At 49.5% G+C, this 25,204-nt stretch overlaps 1 protein-coding gene across 3 annotated transcripts; it reads right to left on the bottom strand.

Annotated features, from left to right (window-relative positions):
* Window positions 1-1,577: 1,577 nt before the first annotated feature.
* Window positions 1,578-24,277, bottom strand: TRIM26 (tripartite motif containing 26). 3 transcript variants are annotated; one of them, XM_059938234.1, is made up of 9 exons: window positions 24,145-24,277; window positions 14,761-14,870; window positions 11,287-11,774; window positions 11,027-11,122; window positions 9,488-9,718; window positions 5,169-5,191; window positions 4,562-4,677; window positions 4,286-4,318; window positions 1,578-3,767 (listed from the first exon to the last, which is right to left on the bottom strand). In XM_059938234.1, exons 3-9 carry the CDS (start codon window positions 11,722-11,724, stop codon window positions 3,082-3,084), a joined length of 1,623 nt encoding a protein of 540 aa, XP_059794217.1. In that variant the 5' UTR covers window positions 11,725-11,774; window positions 14,761-14,870; window positions 24,145-24,277; the 3' UTR covers window positions 1,578-3,081. The 3 variants fall into 3 exon arrangements, with proteins under 3 accessions (XP_059794217.1, XP_059794216.1, XP_059794218.1); XM_059938233.1 differs by lacking the exon at window positions 14,761-14,870; XM_059938235.1 differs by lacking the exons at window positions 11,027-11,122; window positions 14,761-14,870.
* Between the last annotated feature and the right edge of the window lie 927 nt (window positions 24,278-25,204).

A 25,204-nucleotide genomic window follows, 5' to 3' on the forward strand; every position in this document is an offset into this window, starting at 1 on the left:
GTAGATATATTTGACCATATGTGCAGGTGTAGCTCATAAAAAACAACTTAAAAATATGAATATAAAAAATTTTTAAATCTGTTGAATAAATGTTGCTGGCAACTTTCTGTACTAGGATGGCATCATATATTTTTATTATTACACATTTTTATTATTTTGCAAGGGTCTTCTATGCTGACACTTTATCTTCTACAGTTTATTTTAGAAGTATGACACTCATAAAACTCATTAAAGCAACAATGACCTGAATGCATTAATACTTTGTTCAAATGGCAATGTTCCCATTTTAATAACTATTAGCTTTTAATTATATAATAATCACCTAAAAGTTTCAAAAATCTCTCACTGTTGTATAAAAGCTCTTTCCAAGAAAGGGTAAAAGGCAATTTGAGAATATGAAATTATTTCATAAATAAAGGTTAGTAGTGTATAATTTTAGGGGACAGTTCACATCAACCAACAAAATAAATTTAAATTTTCAAGAATATGCTAGTAATCAGATGCAGAAAGACAAACATCATATGACACCACTTATGTGTGGAATAAGATGATACAAATGAACTTATTTACAAAACGGAAACAGACTCACAGACTTCAAAAACAACCTTATGGTTATCGAAGGGGAAAGGGGCAGGGAGGGATAAATTAGGAGTTTGGGATTAATATATACACTACTATATGTAAAATAGATAAGCAACAAGGACCTACTGTATAGCACAGGAAACCTTACTCAATATTCTGTAATAACCTATACAGGAAAAGAATCTGAAAAAGAATGGATATATGTCTATGTATAACTGAATCACTTTGCTGTACACCTGAGACTAACACAACACTGTGAATCAACTATACTCCAAAATAAAATAAAAAATTTAAAAGATATTATGCTAAGAAATATTGTCTCCCAAGATTCAAACGTGAATTAAGACATTATAATTAATTATGCATGTCTTATTTCTAATAATCGACACATTTTACATATATGTATTTAGAAAGAAAAAATAAATTTAAGAGGGAAAACATTCATGAGTCCACAAATGAGAGCACAGGGAAGAAATATGCTCTTTGCCATTAGTATAATCTTAGACGTACTTTCTGTAATCCTCCCTCTTCTACCTTTCAGATGGCAATTTTTAAAAAATCAAAAAGAACAGACAAAAAATGGTGAGATAGTTGAATGTTAGGAGGCAGAATTGAATCTCTGTAGGTTATATTTCCTTTGCGGCACCACTTATTTTCCAGGGAAGGACTGTGGGTGTGCCGTGCTGGACATTACCCTGCTCGCAGGAGCCCCATGCTCCACAGGTGCTGGATCTCAGCGCAGGGCCACCACTGCAGGAGGGGAAGAGCAAGGTGGAACCTTGGCGTTGGCTGATCTGTGTCCCATGGGGAGCTCTTCTCTGGGGAGTTCCACAAATGACAGCATGTGTGCAAGCAGAGTTGCAGAGCTCTAAAGGACCCAGAAGGGGCACAGTAGAAAAACCCTGGGCTACTGCTATCGACAGAACCTCTCTGTAGCCATAGACTGTGAAGGTCGGTAATATTTGATTTACAATAAAATATATACGAATCCGGGCTGTTCATTCACCAAGTTTTTATTGAGCACCTACTCTGTGCCCAGCACTGCACTAGGTGCCATGGAGAATACAAGAGAAGTATAAGATACAGTGTCCGCCCTCAAGGAGCTTACAAAACTAGAGGCAGAAATCAGATGTACATGTGACTCAGGCAGCATGTGATATATACAAAGAGTACAACTACAGATAATGTAGTGGCTAAGAGACGCCCGAGATCCACAGCGGCTGGAAAGAGTCTCTTAGAGCAGGGGAGGAGTTAAAACTGGCTAAGCGGGGCACTGGCAGAGTGCCTGGAATGGGCAAGGACAAAGACTGCGAGGTAACCTAGCTGGAGCAGGAGCTTGTGCTAAACTGTGGGCACTAGCGGAGCCTGGACAGAGGCTGGGACTTGGGTTGGGCCCGTGGGCAATGAGGATACGCTTTGGTCCCTCTCTTGACATGAAGACCTGGTGGCTTGCTGGGGACCCCTGCTGCCCTCCTCTCCTCTCCCGGCACAGCCCTGTCTTGCCCTCCCCAGCCCCTCTCCTAGGAAAATGGAAGCCGGATGTTGAGTAGAGCCAGTGACAGAAGTTTAATACATACCCTGCTGCAAAAACTGATCAGGGCTTCCAAGGCAGGGGAGTTTTTGCTTGACTGGATATTTGCCCTGGTGCTTTCATATGAACTGCCCAAGAGGAGGGTATTTTGGATTCTTTTAAAAACTCTCCTCAAGAGGACCAACCCAGAGATAATTCATTGATCACCAATCACAACTGTTACCCCAAAGCCACATATATCTAGACCCTTCCCCTCAGACCACAGATGGCTTCAGGGAGTCCCACCTCCTGGTAATGGAAACCTCACATGCTCAGCCCTGGTCTCAGAGAAGCATGGACTCCGCTCTGGACCTTATGAGGAGATGCTTTCCACTCGCACTCCAGGCGGCTTAAACGGCCTGGGAAGCCTCAGGGGATTTTCATTCAGTTCATTTCCAACATTTTCATCTATGTTTAACTCTGAGTTGGGGTGGCAGTAGGCGTGTTTAAAGTGCCAGGGGAGGTAGGCAGCAGAGTGGATTTGGGCAAAGGAGAAGCCATGGGATTGGAGGGCAGTAAAATGGCCTTGGGTGTAATAGTCAACTGGTCTCTCCCAAGAACAGCTGGCATGGGATGCCATACAGGGCAAGAAAGTGCTGCCTCGCCTCTTACTCAACAAGGAGAGGGCAGAGCTGGGTCAAAGGCAGTGGGCAGGAGGGAGGGAGAAGCCCTGTGGACTTCAGGGTCAGAAGTCAGCACGGGAACCCCAGGAGGCGGGAGAGGAGCCCGAGAGCAGGATGGATGGAACAGCACTGAGTGAGGTCCCAAGGGGGCCACAGCCACAAGGAGGGAGCGCCAGCGGACACGGGGTCCCTCCCCTTGCCTGCAACAGGTGCTCCAGCCAGGCACCTCCTCTCCCGTCACAGAGCCCAGGAATTCCAGAGAACTGAAGCATCGGTGGGTGTGGGGCCGGGAGCGAGAGTCAGGGCTCAGGGTCTCAGCAGGAGGCGTGTTCCCGGCCACTTGAGCCACAGGAAGGGGAGCAGGCGCCGGGTGAAGGTGGCAGTGAAGGTGTAGATGAGTTCTTGCGACTCTGCGTTGGTGAAAGTCACGGTGCCCCCTTCGTAATCCAGGGCGATGCCCACTCTCCGGGGCCGCAGGGCCGGGAAGAGCTCGGCCTCGGGGCTGGTGTTGGCCCAGATGCCCGCGGAGGAGAGGCGCAGCGCCCACACGCCGTCCTCCGGCCGCAGGGAGAGGTCGCCCTTCCTCTTCACCGAGTCTCTGGCCACCCCCACCATGCAGCTTTCCAGAACTTCCTCCTCCTCCTCCTCCTCCTCTTCTTCCTCTTCATCCCCCAACGATTCCTCGTCCTCATCCGTTTCCCAATCATCATATCCGTCCCCATAGCCGGCCTCCTCTTCCTCCTCCTCCTCTTCCCCCTCTTCCTCCTCGTCCCCCTCCTCTTCATCCTCGGACCAGCCCTCCCTCTCCACCTCCACCTCCCAGTAGACCTTGCCCCAGGTGAAGCCCTTACTGCCCAGCACCCCCGGCTCACAGTCAAACTGCTGGGGGTACAGGTATGCGCTCTGGTACAGGCCGCTGTAGGTCACGCACTTCCAGTCCTCCGACAGCTGCAGGTACCCACTGGCCGACTGTGGGTCTAGGGTGACACTCACTGTGGGGACAAAGGAAGAAGTAGCGGTGTCGCCAGCGGACCAGGAGGGGACCCCCCAGTCTCCACAGCAGGGCTGCCACGCTGCACGATCCAAGGGGTGCGCTCACACCTGTGGCAGCGTGCACGGGCCCCTCAGGGGTATGTGGTGCGCGGCCTGACAGCAGGGTCAGAGGCAGCACAGCAGCGGGGCCTGGGGCAGACAGTTTGCTCCGAATACAGGAGCCACATGACAGGGCAGATGAGAAGGAACTCGGTCACAGGGAAAAGGACTGGCGGCAGGACCTCTGAGGACAGAATAACCAAACATGGGCAGGAAGGGTCAGAGGCTCCAGTGGAGGGCTCTACTGCAGACGAAGGGTAGCAGAATAGTCAGAAAATGCAAGGTGGGGACTTCAGAAGTGCAGCTGGGAAACTCTCCCTGCTGTACAAGAGAACGGGCTACCTGGGGGCAGAAGGATTCTGTGGGGAGAGTATTCTTTATTTGAGGCAAATCTAGGAACAGCCCTTTGGATACTCACCTGTCTTATATTCTAAGTCTCTCAGCAGCTTCCCTGGGGAGGAAAAAAAGGACAGCAATGACCCTCAAGCCCAGCAAACCTATGAACCTGTTTCTCACTTGGACAGTATTAATTTCGTGACAAGGCTCCACCCCTGAGATCCCAAGAAGGGAAAAACAACCAGGAGACCTCAGAGGAATGAGGTCAGAGAATCCGACACGAAGGAGCCAGGTACCCTCTTCTCAAAGCGGCACCCCAGCTCCTGACTCCCACCCCAAGTCCCTCCCCAACCCCTACCTTGGAACTCTCTCAGGCCCCGCTGCAGAGACAGAAGTCTATCTGAGAATTCTCCTGTCCTTTTTTTAACCACACGAGCAATGGGTTTCCCAATCCAGAACTTCTTCCGTGGATACCTGAGAAGATGACAGACAAACCTGCTACTTAACTCTTCCTACATTTCTCTCAATCCTCATGACAATTTGTGAAGGGGGAGGGAAAGGTATGATTATCCCCAGGTAATGGAAAACCAGGGCCTCAGAGGTACTAAGTGAACTGCCCAAGGCTGAGCCAAGACTTACAACCACCAGCAGACTCAACATTCAGAGCCCTTTTGTCTACCAACACGTGTTCTCACACCATCCTGTCCCGTCTCAGACAAGGATAGTGGACACGGGAGTGGGGATTATACAGAGAACTTGCTCCGGTGCAGAGCAAGTCTCCACCAGTTCTCAAGGATGTGTTCTTGCCTCCCAGGAGAGAAGGTTATCAGGATGAACCATGCGATGTGGGAACCTCTGGCCTCATATCACACAGCCATTAATTCAGATGGATCATGGTCAAGGAACAGGGGAGGGGACACAGGCACAGGGGAATGAGGTGCACCATGGAAAGGAAACTCTTTTACCTGTTTAAGAAGTCTCTGGTGTCCTGGAAGGGAAGAAAGCACAAGAGTCAATGTGAATCAAAGAAGACTTCATTCATATATACCAACACTATTAGAGACCGGGACACATCAGTGAACAAAACAAATGCGGTTCTTCCTTATGGAGCTGACATTCTAGTGGCAGCAATGGATAAAACAAAAAGAAAACAAACAAAATAATCACAATGACAGAGCAAATGGCTGGGGGTGGGGGGCGGTGGGTAGGAGAAGGGGATGACAGGCCAGCTTCTCTGAGAGGATGACACTTGTGCTGAGATTTGAAGAACTCAGTACTGGCCAGGTGAAGAATGGGAGGAAAGCAAGGTGGGAAAGGGCTTGGCAAAGGGGGCAGGGGCCACATCATGCAGGGCTGGACAGGCATAGCAAGGAGTTCAAATTTTGTTCTATGTTCAGTAGAAAGCCATCAAAGTGTTTCAAGTAGGGGAGTGATGTACGTGATCTGCTTTTCAAGTGGCTGAGACTGCTAAGTATCCTCCAGGATCTATTCTCCCCTTCTTCCTTTTAGTAATAGAACCTGTGGAGTAATAGCTGGGCAGAGGGCCATCCAACAGAAAACTACATTTCCCAGATTCCCTTGTAACCAGGTTTGGTCATGTGACTAAGCTCCAGCCAATGGGATGCAAAAGGAAGCAATGACTATAATTTTGGGGTCACATCCTTTAAAAAAAAAAAGAAATTCCATTCTACTTCCTCTTTTTCCTTGGCTCAATTTTGGATATGATGGTGAGCTCAACTTTGACAAAACAGCTGAGGACAACGTCCCTTGAGGTTAGTGAAACAACCAGATGGAAGTAACCAGCTTTCTGGTCCATGACCTCATGGACAGCTGCCCTAACAGCTCTAGACCCCTCGTGTCTGAACTGTTTCTGGGAGGGAAATAACTTGTTTGATATAGTCGCTAGCCAAAAACCCCAAATGATCAATCACTTGGCCATCCTGTACAGAATGGATTAAAGAGAGGCAATGCCAACATCAGGGGGCAGTCTGGAGGCTGTTTATGGACCTGGCAGGAGATAATGATGCCCTGACTAGGGCAGTACAGTGAAGTCAGGGAAGCAGCACATTCTAGGTATGTTTGAGACAGACTGGGCATACTGGTGAAAGATAATCAAGGACAGGCCACGGCTTGCACAGGAGGGAGGATGGTGCTGAGTGACAGGAGAGGGTAGCATGGGAGGAGGTTCTTGCGAGATGCTGGTTATTTCCCTTTTATAAGTCTAAATCCTCCATAATACTCTATAGTAATTTTTGCCTTCCTTTTACTCATCCCACAAATTTTAAGTGCTTCTTACGTGTCAGACACCACTCTAGAAGCCTTAGAGCAGGAAAAAAAAAAAAAAGAGAGAGAGAGACACACACACACACACAAATCCCTAGCAGCGGGAAGCAGAGAGCAAAGAATCAACATAACAAATCCATTATACGATGCTATTAAGTGCTAGGTGCTATAGGAAGAAGACAGTAGTGTGGAGGGGGACTGGGTAAGGGTGGGGGCAGAGTGACCTCTTTGAGAGAGTGGGATTTGGGAAGCAAATGGGATCGCCAAACTGTGGCTGCTGCGGACTGTTTCAGCAAGTCTCAGGAACAACTTGGGGTTTTGCTCAAGGGGAGGCCATCCAAGAGGTCAGAGCTACACCTCGCCCCCAACCGTGAAGCAACTGACCAGAGACTGGTTGTGAGTTGCTGGCAAATCCTTCTACTCTGGCCCTCAAAACAAGTAAGTCCAAGCCAGCTTCAGAGGACGGGGGGACAAATCTTGAGACAGTGTATGCCAACAACTCTGCTGGGATACGTGACATAAAAAGGCAAATAAATGGGCAGTAGGTGGGTGGGGTTAGGGAGCCAAGAGGGCATATTTTGTGACACAGGAGCTGCTAGAACAGAGAGAGAATGAGGCCCATCTAAGGGCTGAAGGTTGTGAGTGGCCCAGAGAGGGTGGGACCCGGAGCACCAGTGCAGGAACCCTTCTCCCAAAGGACGCAGAAGGGGAGACTGGGGCCTCCCGAGGCGACCTGCAGCCTCACACACTGGGCCTCCAGAGGGACGCAACCCGCCCAAGGCTCCTGGAGGGCCTCTCACCCCCCAGACTCCTGGGTATGTGGAGAAAGAGGCAGTCAGAGCAGAGGCTGGGGCAGGAATCACAGCAATGCTGGGTATGAAGAACCCTAAGGTTCTTCATGGGTGTGGATGGCGACTGACAGTGGAACAGGCAGAGGTACGACCTGCCACCAGACCCTGCAAGGCCTGCCCAGGGTTGAACCAGGGGGGCTTCACAATTCCCTCCAGAGGGGCTCTCCTATCCCCTAGTTCCCTTTATTGTCTTCCTGATAGTCCCAGTCCAGAGATCTTTCTTTTTCTATCGCCTTTGTCAAAAGGCCTCTGTTTCTGTCTTTTTTTTTTTTTTTTGCCGCACTGCATGTCTTGTGGGATTTTTAGTTCCCCAACCAGGGATCGAACCCAGGCCCTAGGCAGTGAGAGCGCCAAGTCCCAACCACTGGACCACCAGGGAATTCCCTGTTTTTATCTCTCGTCCTGTTGCTTCTCTCTCTCACCTGTATTTCTCTACCAGACTTTTGGATCAGGGCCCCTATCTTTGTAGGGCCTCATCTTTACTCTCCATTGACAATCAACTAATCTCTGGTAAAATACTAATGACAGTTCAGGAGTGAGCGGTCCAGTTCCCTTGCAGCAAAAGCAAACCCAAACAAAACACACAGACAAAACCCACCGGCACCAACATTTCCTTTACTGACTTTCAGCAGACACCCACCTTCTCTCCTTTCCCTCCTCCCACCTGGCCCCAGGGATGTCTTCAATCTGAGTGGTCTCAGAGGCACCGAAGGCTGGGCCTCTGCTGGCCCACAAAGCTCTTCTGGGCGGACTGCGGAGAGGCTCCCCTCCAGGCAGACACGGCTGGATCTCAGCCCCCCCCAGTACCCCAGCTATGTCCCCCTCTGTTCCACAACAAGTACACATCCACATGGTGGCAGCGGCTGTGAGGAAAGGAAGGATGCGCACCCCTGAAGAGGGGGGAGGGGGTGGAGAAGTGACCCAGTCAGAGTCTGAGAGAGAAATTCTAGGGAACAGAATGACTTCTGGAGGAAAGCAGGGAACCAGAGAGACATTCTGGACAAAGTGAGAGAAAAGAAGAGCAAGAGGCCGGAGGCCTGTGAGTCAGGACACCCGAGCTGGAGCTCTGACGTGATTCCTGACCTGCCCCATGGCCTGGGACAAACTCTTCCTCTCTCTGGTCGTCAGGGACTTCATCAGTGGGGGCTCGACTGGAAGAGTTCTACGTCCCCGCCAGTCCCGAGGCATGAGTCGGAATCCGCAATGATGGAGAGGCAGGCAGAGGCTACCTGTGCCGGCCCGTGTACCCGGCGGACTCGTCCTCTCTCCCCAGCATCCCGCCTCTGACTCGCCCTGCCACTGGCCAGGGACAGCACTTCCCTAGAGGAGGTCCTGGGCGGTTCCGCTGCCGGCCAGCAGCCCCACCACGTAAGTGGAGGAGCTCATCACACAGGCCTTCTCCTGGCCTGCAAGGGCAGAAAGATCGAGCATGCTCCCTCCAAAGGCTGCTGAGCCCTGTTTAAGGCAGTGTGACTCCTCTGAGAGACTTGGGGTGGAAGGAGCTGTGGTGTCATTTCAACGTGGCAGCCTTTTCTCCAATCCATGACCCTCCCTTTCTCGGCGCCAAAGCTGCCTCTTCCGGGAGGCAGAGGCCCCCTGCCTGCTCTCCACCTTATTCTCTGAGGCTGATTCCACAGTCCCAGAGAAATCCTCTGCCTTCGAGAAGTCTCCCTTCCCCAGCTGCCCATCTCCTCCAGACCCTCTGGGTTCTTGACAGAAGCCGTCGTTCAGCCCTCCCTCAGCGACCCCTGACCCCACAGGCTTCTTCATCTCCAGAACCATAAACAGCTTCCCCTGGACCAGTGTCTGCCAATGACTTGTTAGAAGACAGGCTCGTGACGGTAGTGATGAGCATGGAGGATAGTAACGAAAATACTAATAACCTTCTCTTCCATTTCTACAACATTTTTCAAAATTTTAAACTCTTTCAGGTAGAAAAGTTACTTTTTGAAGTGACAACATGCCAGTTATTTTATGCTCATGCAATCATTGCAATAAGTGGTGGGGATAAGGATTATCATCTCCATGCTTCAGATGAGAAAACTGAGGCCCCGAGAAGAAGTGACTCTCCAAAGGTCCTGTAAGTGAGTGGCAGGGCCAAGACCTGCTGTCCTTGTCTCCCGGCTCCCTGCCCCAGGGAGGTCTCTCACCTGCATAAGCTCTGCAGCCGGCTGCTGTGCCTTGCCCTCCAGCTCGGAGATGACCAGCGCCAGCCGGGCAAGCTCCCCGACGCCCCTGGTCTTGTACTTCTCCCTGCCCTCTGTGAGCTCCTGCTCCAGCTTCGCCAGCTGGTCCAGCAGGCGCTGTTCCCGCTCCCTCAGGAACTGGTGGCCCTGCTCAAACTCAGCCACGATGCACTGCCTCTGGTCCTGGAGCTTCTTCTGCAGGGATGGGAAGGGGGAGAAGGGGGTGACACCTCCGCCCCGGGGTAGAAGATCCCTCCAGGATCTGGTGTAGGGGTGCACAGGCTGGCTCTTTGTCTCTCGTGCCCCTCGCTGACCCCATTCATGAATTCTACAGTGTTTGGGCTGGAAGGGGCTTTAGAGCTCTCCTGTGGCAACCTCCTTTCTTCAAAGAAGACACAGTAAGTCAGTCAGGTCAGTTCCCTCAGACACCATGGGATTGGAACCCTGACTGCCTGCCATTATCTGTTCTAGGTAAACCAGTATGTTCTGGGGGCCCTTTGAGGAACATTATGAGCAAACACATTTTCCCCTCCTGGACACCAATCGCCGTGTGCTGCCAGGAAGTTTTCCTTGATTAATTTTATTCAAGCCTGACCAATCCTCTCTTCAGCATCCTCCCCATTGTGTGTAAGATATCTGTGTGTACCCCATCCCTGCCATGTAGGACTATATCCTCTTCCCTCAGTGAAACTGTGGAATGTCTATGCTCAGGGACCATGTCCTTTCTTGCCCCCAAGTCTCCCTGCCCAGTCCAGGCTGGGATCTGGTCAGCATCCTCGCACACTGAGCACCTGGAGGCACTCCTTGGATTGGGCCGTCTCCTGCTTCACTCTGTCCCTCTCCCAGGGCCTAACTGCTCACCGCCGGGACTGGCCCCAGCATCCCTCCACCCTCCAATGCCCACTTCCCCAACAGACTTTCCCCCAGAAAACTGGAACCTCTGATCAGTTCTTTCCCTCTAATCCCATCTCTCATCAAGCACACCATGCGCTGCCTGTTTCCTAACTCCTGGCAACCACAGGCGCAGGACTCACTAGACAGAGCGTCTTCAGAGCTGGTCGGGCCTTGCCTAGCCCACCCCTCTCAGTTCTCGTCCTGGAGCCAGCTCCCTCCTCCCAAACCCCCTGCGCCCCTCACTCTCAGGAACCATGTCTTTCTCCCTCTCTTTGAAAGGAAGAACAAAGCCGGGCCTTCCTCAGTTCCCTACACTCTGGCTCTGCTGAGCAGACACGCCTGCAGCTGAGGTGAGTCACGGAAGGAGAAGGACCTTAGCTGACATCCAGGCAACCCAGTCACTTGTGAGACGAGGAAGCAGGCCAAGGCCACAGAGCTCAGACCGGCAGGGCTTGGGCCAAAACCCAGGCTTCCCGGCCGTCAGTCCAGTAGGGGCTCCCTCTCCCAGGGAGCCGGCTGCCTGCCGGCTGTGTCTCTACAAGCTCTAGAGCTCCTGCTCCGCATGGCCAATTGCCTGCCTCAGAGCTTTCCCTCAACAGCCTCACTTACCAGCACAGCCAGGATATCAGCTTCTCCCTTGGCCTGAAAGCCCTGAATTTTGTCTCTGTCTCTCCTTAGGGTACTCAGGTGGTTCAGGATTTTTTCCTGTAGAAAGACAAGCAGTGGGGATGCTCTGGGCTGAGGCAGGAGGGTGGACTCGGGCTGAGTCCTCGGCCAGCGAGAAGCCTTCTGAGGGGTCTGCGCCGGGCCTCGCCTCCGGGTGGGTGCCAAGCAGAGCATCCCTCCCTGCGGGGGTGAGGAGGGCTTACCCTGTGGGGCTGGGCCGCCTTCTCCACGAGGACGGCCGAGTGGGGCCTGTGCTCCCGGGACTCCCGGCACATGACACACAGCAGCTTGCCATCGTCCTCGCAGTAGTAGTGCAGCTTCTCCTGGTGCCGCTCGCACAGCCTCGTGTCCTGCTGCTCCCGGGCCACTTCCCCCGGCTGCCGGCCCTTGTCCACCTTCAGCCGCTCGATGTTCTCCACCAGGCTGGCCAGCTGCCACACTGGCCTGATATTCTCCTTCTTAAAAGGCTTCTTACACAGGGGGCAGACAGGGCGGCCCCCTGATGTGGGGCGGACGTCGGTGGTACAGCTGCGGCAGAAGACGTGGCCACAGTCAATGGTCACCGGGTCCCGCAGGTAATCGAGGCAGATGGAGCAGGTCACCTCCTCTTCCAGGCTCCGCAGTGGTGCCAACGCAGCCATGGTGTCCTGAGCTCAGAGGGGTCCCTGTTCACTGGTGGGGACTTCTCCTCCTTGGAGACCAGACACGGAGTCAAGAGCAGGCACAGCAGAGGGGCAGAAATGGCAGCCTTGCACAAAGCCGCCAGCCCCAGCGATCGATCAGTCAATCAATAGATACTTAGCAGCTCCTACGAGGCTCACACAGAATCAGAGCGAAAGGACCTTACTGATCCTCAAGTCCAACGCCCTCATTTTACAGATGAGGAAACTGAGGCCCAGAGAGGGTAGCTTGGTAGAAGGGAGAGCAGAGCTGCCACCAGCCCATGCCACGCTGTTGGGAAAGCACTCCTACCTCAAGACCCTTTCCTTCCATCTGTTGGGAAATTGCTCTAATATACCAATTATGATAGAACAAGGCACCAGATAACTACCTGCTGAAAAACTGTCATAATATACAAATCTACAATGTCTATTATGCGCACAGTGCTGCCTCACTTCTGCAGTGCATGGGCTGCACAACTGTTCATGGGGGGCCCTGACAGAGTCAAAAGACTCCTTTGTCTTCCCTGTAGATCTCAGGTGTCAAGGACTAAGTGCACTGAGGTTCTTTACCAAGACTCAAGAAGCGTCAAGAATCTGAGTTCTGGTGTCCTCCTTTATAGATGTTTCCTTGGGCTGTGCTGGAGTTTTGGCTTGGTTCACTTCCCCCAGAAAGCAGGTCTCTACCCAGACTCAGCCTGCTGGCAGAGCACGGCCTAACCACACCGGACTCGTTCTCAGCTGTGCCCCCTGTGCAGCTGGCCTGGCTGCTCTACTGCTAACAAGGGCGACTGAGACCAACGTGGGAGGAAGCCTCAGGTGGCTTGTGACCGTGATGTGCTGATGAGGGCTTGGCCGTAAGAGGGAGCACAGAAGCTGAGCACAGAGAGGACTTTAGTCCTGTTTACCTCTGCAGCCCTGGCCCACTTCCTTTCTGAGGTTAGGAGCCTCAGCACACCTAACCCAACAGCTTCCTCCTGCCCCTGACACTGTGTGACAAGAGAGAACTCATTTAAGTACTCTGAGCCTCAGTTTATCCATCCGTAAAATGGGGAGAGTGATACTTACCTTCAGGGGTTTCTAAGTGGGTTGAGTAAAAGAATTATGTTGAAAATACTAAGCATAAGCGCGGTATAGAGGGGGAATCTAGGAGAGCGCGGTATAGAGGGGGAATCTAGGAGAGAACCCAGAACCCGTGGTTCCCAAATCCAGTGAGTGTTCAAAGCACAAGTAGAGCAAGAGTGGAAATTTAAAGTGAGGATGAACCGCCATAGTGACACACGAGCTCCAGAGTTAAAGCAAACGAGAGACTCGTGGGGCAAACTGGGGAATCTGCTCTGCCGCAGACCCACAGAAGGACCCACGGGAGGCAATAAGCAGTCGCTGGGAAGACAGCCAGCAGACGGGGCGCGCAGGTAACTGCGAGGCTGGAATGAAGCCCGTGGAACCACAGGCAAATCAATCCGATTACTGACTATGTATGTCAAAGTCCATTACAGCAGAGTTCAGTGGCCTTCAAGGTCTTTCACTGTAGTGACATGAATGAGCTAGAAATAAAGCCCCAAAGAGAAAACAACACAGGAATACAAAGTCTACTTCTTGAGGATCTAACGCAGCAATATATAAAAAGTGCTTTATAAAGTGAAAGTACTGTACAAATGTAAGAGATTATTTTACTGCTGACAATGAACTCCAACTGGAAGCTCCAATGGATTTAGAGATGTGTGACTTTAAGAGTGTGGAAAAGACCTGTACCTACCAAGCTCAAATGAAAGAATGAAGGAATTTAACTGGTAAATGAAGGTAATGAAGTTTTTAGAATGTTAATAAGGGTAGTAAAACTCCTAGGAATTGCCTGGTCAACTCCCTGGTTTGTCTGTTGAGGAAGCGAGCCTGACCCAGCAACTTGGAGGTGTAACACAGGAAAGGGTCCTGGTGCTGGTGATTCCTGTGGGTGCTGGAGCCCTTCACCAACTCACTTTGCTGAGGGGCTTGGAAGTTCAAAGGCTAAGGTTATTTGTTTCTTTTATTGTTGTAGGGGGATGGCATGTGTTTATCTTCGGGGCTGGGAATTTAATTCTGTTGCAAATGACCAGATAAATAAAACGACTATGAAGAGCTCAGCTACAGCTCCCCGTCCACACAAAAGCTGACACCATCAGTTGCCCTCATCACTTGGAGCAGGAGTTCTTAACCCAGGCTCCATGCTGGACTTTCACAGATCTTTAAACCCCCAACACTATATGAAAATGGTCACTAATGTACTAGATGAAAAACCTGTCCAGGGATTACAGAAGAATGCTGGTAAGTAAGTGTAGGAGGGATGATAGAACTAGAAAAACACCATCTTGCAAGCTCCATTGCATAAGACAAGGATCATCATCAGATACTAAAACCATGAGGTACTAGGGGACAGGACAGTCCCATGGTGCTAAGTACCACCCAGTGGGTTACTCCCTAATGTACCTTGATAAGGGAGAGATCTGGTGATGGCCTTAGTCAGTGACCAAATCCAGCATCGCTAATAGAGGGACAGGTGTTTCTGGCATATGGTTCCCAATGTGGCGCCATATGAATTGCACAATGTCACCTTTGAAGTAGTTGTGCCAAAAATGTTTGAGGTGGGACTTCCCAGTGGCTCAGTGGTTAAGAATCTGCCTGCCAGTGCAGGGGACACAGGTTCAATCCCTGGTCCGGGAAGATCCCACATGCCGCGGAGCAACTAAGCCCATGCGCCACAACTACTGAGCCCGTGCGCCACAACTACTGAAGCCTGTGCACCCCAGAGCCCGCACACTGCAACTACTGAGTCCACGTGCCACAACTACTGAAGCCTAGAGCTCGTGCTCTGCAACGAGAAGCCACCACAATGAGAAGCCCGCACACCGCAACGAAGAGTAGCCCCCGCTCGCTGCAACTACAGAAAGCCCACGTGTAGCAACGAAGACCCAACGCAGCCAAAAATAAAAAATAAAAAAAGTTTGATGTGAATGAATCCAATCAAGTCTTTCAACCTACCTTCCAGTTTATAGAAAATATGAGGGTTAGAAGAATGAGTTAAAGCCCATCATCAGGAGACAGTTAAATCCAGAATAGGAGACATTCCACAAGACAACTGGCCTGGACTTCTAAAAAGTCAGTCATGAAAAATAAAACAGGATTGTTCTTGATTTAAAAAGACTAAAGAGAAATAACAATCAAACGCAAATACTTTGATTGGATCCTGGTTTTTTAAAAAAGCTATTAAAAACTGTTTGGGGACAATTAGAGGAAATTTGACAAAAGACTAGGTATTGGATCATATTAATAAATTATTATTGATTTTTTAATAGCATTTATTGAAGTTATGTATGAGAAGGTACATATTTTCAGGCAACACATGCTGCAGTATTTAGGACTGTATGACTACAACTTACTTTTAAATGGTTCAACAAAACAAAATAAAAAGTCTGAAAAATTTTCTGAGGAGAGGGGCTAGAGTTTTCCATCCTTCTTAAAAGAATCTGTACAAGAGTCTGTAACTACCAAAGATGTTGAAAATCTCTAATAGAGAGATGATCGTGCCCAACACTTGTAGAAGCTCAATACATAGGTGCTGAACAAATGAATGGATTCAGAGGAACGAAGGCAATGTTAATTGCATATGCATTTGTTTGAGAGTCTGCTGAAACTAACAAATGAAACACAGTACAGTTCTATGTTCAATCCCATTGCTTGGTTATATAGGCTCCATCCTGAATATATAACAAATATTGAAGATGGCTTACCCTGGCATTGCTGACTATGTGTAAGACTCGAGGTGTAAATCTGTGGGTTGAAACCAGGTTCAAGTTAGGGCTCTAACCCAATAGCCCAGTGACTAACAACTTCTTGGTGACAGCATTTCTGTAGGACCCATCTTACTGGCCATTTACACATCTTATGTTATTTAATGCTCAGGATACTCTTCTGAGGACACTGAGGCTCAGGGAGGGAAGCAATTTGCCCAAGAGCACGTGGCTAGGAAGCAGTGTCTGGTGCTGATGCCTCAGCCCAATCCATTACACTCTCTTCTCTGCCCAGGCAAACTGTAAAATGGGGCCTAATACCAGCTCCTTTGTCAGGAAGCTCGGATGAGGTCATCGCAATGGAAGGGCTTTGTAAACTGGAGAGCGCTGACAAAAGTAAAGGGTCATGTATTACTGCTGACACTGAGCGAAAGCACCCTTGCCGTAGATTCGACAGGCAGCGGGGCTCCTATATGAGACGCGGGCGGACCTGGGCTCACACTGCACAGCCAACCCTTTCGAGCCGAGGCAAAATTGACCCTCTCCAAAACCCCTCCCCAACTTACCACGCTCCCCTGTGATTCTGCCTTTTCTATCATTTGTGCCTTTAGCATATGCTGATGATCTCGACAGGTTTTCACAATAAGGGGTAAAACTATCACACTCCTCTCCATTCCTGGCTCTCGGGTGGACAGAAACCACAGAAAGCCAGAGCCAGAAAAAGTCTTCACAACGACACGGTCCACCCTACCGACACGGTCCACCCTACTTGCTTTACCCAAATGAGAATTCTGAAACCTGAGAAGTTGTTTCATGGATTACCTTCTACCAGAGGCCACTCACCCCCTGCTTTGGGGTGGACAGGTCTTCTGTCCTTTCAATAAACCAGAAGCTGGTTTCAATTCAGAACCAGGCAGAACTGGAGACACTCCCGACCTTTTTGAGTTCCCCTTGCCCCACAATCCACCGGTCCCCTACAGCTCTCCGCATCTCGTAAATACCTACTCTACATGTCAACAGACTGGCTGAGGTGACACCACGTAATTCCTGGCACGCATTTCAGCATGTGGATGCCCTGCACAAGTTTTGGCTGCGAGAACCACTGTGAGTTGTAAAAACTAGCTGAGGTTTCTCTTTTCATGGTTAGAATTCTGGTAGATAGACTTTACCAAGTTATGAAAAGAAACTTCCATTCCTACTATTTGGAGAATTATATATATATATTATACATACATGTATATATACATATAACTTGATACATGATTTTTTCTTCTTTATATAGTCACGTGTTTTTCTTTAATTCATTGATGTGATGAATTGTGTTAAAATATTTTCTTATAAGCCATCTTTATGTAGGAATAAACCCTACTTGATTATGATGTATTATGTGCAATTTTAATAAACAGTTTGATTCAGGTTAAAAAAACAAAAAAAAACTAGCTGAGGGAAGCATCGCCGCGAATGCCCGCACCTTGTAAGGGACAGGTCCTTGCACTACTCACCCACCCCTGCCCTGGTCCACTTCCAGAGGGAAAGGGTCTAACTCTAGACCCCTGTTTCTTAACAGTTGCCAACTTCTACCCTAGCAGGTTCTAAACCTTCCCTCAACTTCCCATGGCTTTTGATGCCCCACACCTTCGTCCCTCCTTCCTGCTGCCTTGGGCTCCTACATGCCACAGCAAGGGACCCTAGAAGACATCGAATCCCAGGTGTGGACTCCAAGGCCCAGGGAGGTGAATGGAGGGGGCTGGATTTGCACCCTGGTCTCCAGGCTGCTTCTCAAGTCCACGCATGGGGCTCCAAACAAGAGCCCCTTCTTCCTTGTGATCCTAAAGTGCTTAGCCTAGGGCTCCGTGCCCTGTGGGAAGGTCAATTAAGGGCTCTTGGGGCTCCAGATTAAGCCTCATTTCTTAATCTGAAATAACCAAATTCTCCTAGAAGTAAACTTCTGTGAGACACCTCTAACAAAGCAGGAAAGGACAAAATTCAGGGCAAAAAGCAAGTGATCTGGATCTGGATACTAGAAGGAGTGGCCGTGCCCCTGCTGCCGACACCTGGACTCCCTAGATCTTTACAGGCCTGGCTGTGGGCTGGGCACCAGGCAGGCTCAGGGGATGCCAGTTTGGTGGGCGGTGCATTGCTGAGGTCACACGTGGGTTACTTTTCCCCCACAGGTCAAGCATCACTGGTGCTCTGAGGCACAGTGCAGGCCACGCAAACCCCCGGGCCAGGCCGAGACATGCTCTGAACAGTGGAAATCCCCACAGGGCCCAGGGCGGGGCATGGAAGCAGCAGCCACTGGGAGTTGGATGGGACAAGGCTTTGAAGTGCTGCTCAGGCTTTTAAGTAGGAGGGTGTCAAAATTCATTCAACAGTTAATAGGCATTTACTAAGCGCCAGGCACTGAGGATACAACAGAGAACAAAAATGGGAAAGTCCCTGCCCTCCCAGAGCTTACATCTAGTGACATAATTGAGTGATCCTTTGGAAGCTGCAATCAGAGCTAACTGTGGGGATTATACAATCCTCAAGGCTTTCCCGATTTACTTAAACCTCCTCTCTCCATCGCCTAGTGTTCCAGGCACCGCAGCCTTCCTTTCGTCCCTCAAACATACCCTGCCACGTGTAACACAGGTTCGCTCATGTAACCACCCTGGTTAATTCCCAGGCTCCAGGGATAAAGTGAAAACTCCTTCCCATGCTCTGTGAGGCCGCCGATAATCTAGGCCCAGGCCTTGTCTCCAGGCTCATTTCCTGCCATTGCCCACCTCAAACTCGACCCCACAGCCAAACCAAACCCCTCTCTAAGCCTCCAAAAGTGCCATGCTCTTTCCTGCCTGAACCTTTTGAAAATGTTGTTCCCTCTGAATAGAACACCATTCCTTTCCTTCCTAGTAGACTCCTTTTCCAGCTTGAAGTCTCAGCTGAAAGCCACCTCCTCTTTCCTGACCTGTCACGGAGGCCACATGCTCTCTCCCTTATACAGCCCCCAGCACTCCACACTGCACTGGATACTTCCATGCAGTTGTGAGTCCCTACTTATTATTATAATTACTTATTTAACAGCAGCTTTTCCCACTGCGTTGGACAGAGACTGTGTCCGCCTTATCCCCAGAATCTAGCACAGTGCCTGACATAGACGAAACATGAAAAACTGGCTGAAGAAGTGAATAAAGCACAGGCACAGAGCGTCTGATGCCCACAAAATGCTTCCTAAGTATCTGCTGAACGAGTGCAAGAAATCTCAGCCACTTGTCCTTTCCCTCCAGCAAGATGAGAAAGTACTAGAGAGAAGTGATTTCTTCAGAGTCCCTGCAGAACAGTGGGCTGCAATCACCAGCACACCCCCAGTCATGGTATCCAAGGTTTGGCTCCAGGAACGTACAGGAACCAGGAGAGAAGAAAAAGCTGTGTCCCGGGAAATGCTTGTGATTATAATGGTGATAATCGCTCCTTCCCTCTTCTTTCGTTTTACACTAGGTATGTATCCATGAACAAAACAGTTTATTTTTCCTGGTTTTGAGCATTTCAAATGAATGGAATCATATTGCATTGGGGGGGGCGGGGGGGGGAGGGACTATCTACATCAAGTCTGTGAGGTTCACTCACATGATTGTGAGCCGATTTTGTTCATTTTCATTGCTTTATGACTGTATAATTCTACTTCTGATGTAGCCTGTTTTTGTTTTTCGGCCACGCCATGCGGCTTGCAGGATCTTAGTTCCCCAACCAGGGATCGAACTCCGGCCCTCGGCAGTGGAAGTGCTGAGTCCTCACCACTGGACCGCCAGGGAACTCCCTGATGTAGTCTACTTCTTATGGCCCCTGAGTTGTTTCCAGTTTGGGACAATTACAAACACTGCTCTGTGAACATTTCTGTTCACATGCCCTAGTACACCCGGGCAAGCAGGATGCATCCCCAACTTAACTAGATCAGGCCAGACTGTTTCCAAAGTGGCTGTACCACCACGTGTCCCCACCAGCAGGCTCTGAGCGCCCATGCTGCTCCACGGCCTCACCAATACCTGGTATTTTCATCTTTTAAATTTCTGCCATGGTGACTATAGGTAATAATACTGAATTGCATATTTGAAAGTAGCTAGGAGAGTAGATCTTAAAAGCCCTTAACACTAGAAGAAAAAACTTTGTAACTATACATGGTGACAGATGTTAACAGGACTATTGTGATCATTTTGCAATATATACAAATATCAAATCATTATGTTGTACACCTGAAACTAACGTAATGTTATATGTCGATTATACCTCAATTTAAAAAAAACAAAACAATTAAATACGTAATAGATGCTTCACACTCTAAAAAAAAAAAATTGCCAATCTGGTGAACGGGAAATAGAATCCCATTGTGTGTATGTATGTGTATGTATGTTTAATGCTTTAAAAAAATAAGAAAAAGAAACAGCATGAAGAGAGGCCCAGTAACAGGCCAGGGAATCAGCCCTAAAGCAGCAGATCAGATTGTCCCTTGATCCAACTAGTAAATGCTGTAAATGTTTATCTTTTGCAGGAAGGGGTCCACCAGCTTCCATTCTTCCTTCCTCTGCTAACTTTACCCAGTTCCTTTCTGGGGATCACGTGCTTGGGGTAGAGCTCTCCCCCAGCTCAAAGGTGGAACAAGAGAAAGAGTCGTAAGCCCCCCTGGCCACGGTGCTTGCTTCAGGGTTGAGAACATGACTCAGTTGCAGCCAGTCACAAGGAGACCTAGTTGAGTCACCGGGGAAAAAAGATTCTTGAGAACTTTTTCTCTAGAACTTGCAAGAAGTGAGGTCAAACGGTTTGGAGCTGCTAGAGCAGCTAGCCAGAGGGTTAGCCTGTTTGAGAATGAAGCCAACCCAGGGATGAAGTGAAAGAAACCAGGTCCTGATGGCATCTGGTGAAATCTGTATCGAGCTGTGCCTGAAGCTAGCCTAACCTTGAACTTTTCTGTCACCGGAGCCAATAAATGCCAATAAATGCCCTTTCTGCCCAGCCAGCTTGGACTTGTCTATCATCTGACCTTCCCCATCCCCACCCCAAATTCCTGCCAGATACAGCAGAGGAAGTTATTGAGGGTTACTAGGCTGAAATATACAAAGAGCTTATGCAGAAAAATCAGCCTCTTCATCTAGACAAAGCATTGGGCAAAGGTAGATACTAAGTGGCAATTCTGTTCTCTCTGGGCCCCACAGGTAGAATACAACCTGCCAGGACATAACAGATCTCCAACCTGCTCCATTGTGAGTGAGGAGCAGGCAGAATCTTCTTCCACCCCAGCTGTCATTCTAACCAAAGCCTAAAGTGAAGAGTCCTGGGTTAGGATGAAAACCCAGATTATCACCCAGCCTCAGCTACTCTGCTGTGCAGCCCGGGGCTAGATTCTTGACCTTTCTGGGTCTCAATATCACCATGAAGTGACAGGGGTAGGAGGTAACATCCAGGCAATTCACAGGACAAATTGAAATAAAGGTTTGGCAAGCATACCAGAATATTTACTGCCCAACATAAAGTCACTGCTGTGATGAAGAGCCACCAAAGCAGAATAAACATAGATGATATCTTTGGACCAGGTACCCCAGTTTTATTGTTTTTTTGTTTGTTTGTTTTGACAATTGGTTATCAGGCAGGAAAAAGCCAGTTTATCAAATTTAGTTTCTTCAAGATCATAAATGGAGTCACTGAACTCAAAATCTATGGGTTAGTGAAATGGAGATAGTCTAACCATTCATTCCCCAGAGGAAGGAGGGCCCTAAGCCACCAGCTAGGAAGTTACTACTTTAATCAAATTTGAGACACCCATGTCATTACATGTTTGCATCTCTGAAATGTGATAAATGGCATGCCATAATTTAACTGGCAAAATATTTTTTCTATGTGGAAATAAAATAATTGATGACATCTTAGATGTGGTGAAATGTAGCATATCTCGTACAAAGTGCTGCCAGGGTCCTCTAACACATGGAACTCATCCTGTCACCCTCCTGCTTCAAAACTCCTGAGGTCAAAGCTGCACAGCAGGGCACACAGGCCCCCTATAATCTGCCCCCCACTTACCCATCCAGCCTTGAATCCTAACGCTAGAGACACTGAACTGGAAAGACAGCCCCTTCTTCACCGCCCCCTCTCCGCACCCCTTGCTCTTGTACATGAGCTTCTCAGTCCCAGCTCATCCTTGAAAGCCTGAATCAGAAATGCCCCCTTATCTGTGAGGTCCTTCCTGTGCCCATCCCACCTCTGAGCTGAATGAATTCCCTCCCTCGGGAAGCTCCTGCAGATACTACATTTCTATTATAGCACTATCATACCACTTCCTAATTGATATTTTTACCCATCTTTCTTCCAACCAGGATGTGAAACCAAGGGTCACGTCTCACCGATCTTTTCATATCTCCAGTATCGGGCACAAAGTCTGTAAATGTTTGTGAGGCTAAATGTTATCCCATGATTCCAGAGCCCCATATCTTCTTCATTCTCCCCCTCACCATACTCCCCTTCCCACCCTGCAATCTCGCTTCAGCAGGAGGCTCCAAGGGCTCCCCTCAGATTAGACATTCTTGGCCACAAACATTACCCAGATCTCCTCCCTCTGCATATAGTTTGGGGGGAAAGGTCACTGCATTTCTACCAAGTTGGCAAGTTTTAATTCACCCTGGATGCCAGCCAAATTAAGCCTTTGTTTTCCAAAACCAATTTCTTCCCATTCTCCATGTCGTTTCCTTTTCTGATCCTGGGGGGTATAAGTCTGAAGTCACCCCAAGAAGCCTCAATTCCAACTACAGGCTCTCCTCTGCAGCTCGCAGTGTCTTTTGCAGCAGTCACCCCAGTCTGAGCCCAGCCTATCACTCCCTTTGGGGAAAGTGACATCTAAGAAGTCACCTACTGCCCCTGGGCCTCAGTTTCCTTACTGCCTAACAAGGTAAGAATAACGTCTTGTCAAGTTCGCCAGGCTGTTTGAACTTCAATCGAGGTCACATAAGTGAGTGTTTTCAACAGCAAAAAACTCTATAAAAATACATGCTAGAAAAGAGCACAGGAGCCAACTTAAAAGAACTCGCAATGGCTAAAGTTGTAACAAAACAAAGTAGTATTGAATTATAACCCAAAGTATAAAATAAATATCTATGAGTCCATACTGATACAAATAAATGATTGAATAAGTGAATAAATAAGGCAAAAGAGACAAATCTCCCACGCAGAAGAATTCCAAATAATATATGTATGGAGTTGCCCTTAGGAGGCAGGAGATAATCTCACTCCTTAGGTCAGGGCTGCACATAGTTTGACTACTTTCCAAAGAGTACAGTATGGAAGGGGGTGGGGGGGCACGGGGGGGAGGGGAGGAAGAGTTACTTTACAGTGGAGAAGCCTGACTTCTCAGCCAGGTAATCAAGATCAGCATCAAGTTATAAAGCATGTTCCCTTGATGTGAAGTGATGAAAACGGCAATCTACCTCTGTGGTCTTCCTCCCAATAACCCATAAGCCCAGACTCAGGAGAAAAACAACAGACAAATTCCAATAGAGGGGCAGCCTATAATATACATGGGGGATATTCCTCAAAACTCTCAAGATCATCAAAAACAAAGTCTGAGAAACTGCCACAGCCACGGGGAGCATAATGGGAACTAACTGGAATATGGTAACCTGGGTGGGATCATGAAACAGAAAAAGTACTTAGGTAAAAACTAAGGAAATCTGAATACATTATGGATGCAGGCCAATAATAATGTATCGATACAGGTTCATTAATTGTAACAAATGTTCCATATTAATGTAAGGTGTTAATAAATGAATGGGGAAAAGGTTTGGGGTATATGGAACTCTGTACTAGCTTCACGATTTTTCTATAAATCTAAAACTGTTCTAAAAAATAGTCTTTTTTCAAAAATATGGAATTGCAGTTTGAGGAATATACGAAACAAAGTCTATTTTTTAAAAAGCTGATTCTTTTAAACTTGGGGGGTGAGTAACTCTAGGGACTGATTTTTAGCTCAGGCACGGTCCCTGACACTGATATTTTGTTGCATGCACGAACGAATATCATTCTCTGGAAGTGCACACAAACCGGCGTGGTGTCAAAATCTGGAATGTACTGGGAATTTGGAAGTGTTTGCCTCTCATAAGCTCCACAAAGGCAAATTTACACACTTTTCTAAGGCCATACAGGGTGAAAAGCAGCAGGGAAAACGCTGATGTGCTAATGGTCTGGAGGAGGAAGTGAATGCACAGCTCCAAGTATACGTGGCTAAACCGGTTTATTCTGACCAATTAAAAAACAAAAAACAACAACAAAACACCATGGCTTTGGTCCTGGAGCCTGACTGGCACATCTACTCGGCTCCAAGCAACGAGACCGTCATCTGGGCCACGCTTACTTCTGGCTCTGGAGACAAGAATGGATGGGTGCCTGAGCTGGACACGGGAAAGCGAGGAAGACCCAAGAGGAGGGAGCGAATGGAGGCCCAAGCAAGCAGAAGGATTAGGCCGGGAGGGAGGACGCCGCGAACTTCACCCTTCTCCCGAGCCCGCCCGGCGGCCCGGCCTCTTTCCGCTCGCGCGGCCGCGTTCGGTTGCCCGGACCCGGGGCGCGTGTGTGACTGCTGCTTTGCTGCATTTCTCACCGGGCGCCCCCTACTCACCGGTCCCCAGCTCCGGGCCGCGAATCCCGGGTTGGTGTCGCTTCTTTCCCGCGGCGGTCAGTTCCGGGTCGCGCTCCTCCGCCAGCACCCAGCGCGACGGCGCGTCCCCTCCCGGTAATCTCCGGGTTCTTTGGAGCCCTCCACCGAGATTTCCCCCGGACCAGCGCCCGGATTGGCCCCTGCCGAACGCCGCCTCCCAATGGGAGCCTTAGTCCCCTCTTCGTCACTGATCACTGGGCGAATCCCCGGGCCGCAGCGGTGGGTGGGGCAGCAGGGGCTGAGAAAGGGAAACTGAAATCTTGCGGAGCTGAGGCTTAGCGGCTGCCGCAGCCGGAGTTTGGCGCGCGGTGCGCGCTCCCGTGCTACAGGGTGGAAGGGAGTCGAATTTTGAGGCCTAATGAGACACCTCCGCAGGACTCTGGGACGCCAGAATCCCTCCCCTCCCAATTCCCGCCCCGGTCTGGACGAGGGTCGGAGGGCACTAGGCGGCGAAGCGAGTTTGCCAGGTGCTCAACATTAAATATGACTCTGCCCGCAACGTGGCCTAAATTTGCTTCCTGGACCGGGCAGAATCTTACCAAGCAGATAGTCTCAGGGGGCTATTTGCAGAAATTACCTACCATTTCCGAGGCGCTTACGATGAGGCGCTTTACATAAAATATCTTTAAACGAGTCAGGCATTTTTGTCCCCATTCGACAGAGATCCCAAGAGCTTAGGGGCCTGGGCTGTTTCCCTCTTTGGCGTTGGATTCAGAAACCACACAGCCCGAAAAGTGGACGGACACTCGGGTTCCCAGGATCCTCCGTGGGGAGATTTCCTTGAGGCTCCCGAGCGTCCACGCCACCCGGGTCCCGGGAAGCTGACGACGCCAAGAGTCCCTGGCCGCTCGCTCGACTCCTGTGTAGTCGTTGCCGTGTCTCAGGCACCGCCGCATGCAAATCGCCCTGGGCCAGCGGGACAGTCACCGCGTTCAGCCCATAGGCCCTCCAGCTACCTACTCTTTTAGTTGGTGTTTTGGAGGAAATGTTTAAAATGCTCCTTAAATGATTTCGTGCTACT

This window comes from Balaenoptera ricei, chromosome 11 (assembly GCF_028023285.1).
Source record: "Balaenoptera ricei isolate mBalRic1 chromosome 11, mBalRic1.hap2, whole genome shotgun sequence".
Lineage (NCBI taxonomy): Eukaryota > Metazoa > Chordata > Mammalia > Artiodactyla > Balaenopteridae > Balaenoptera > Balaenoptera ricei.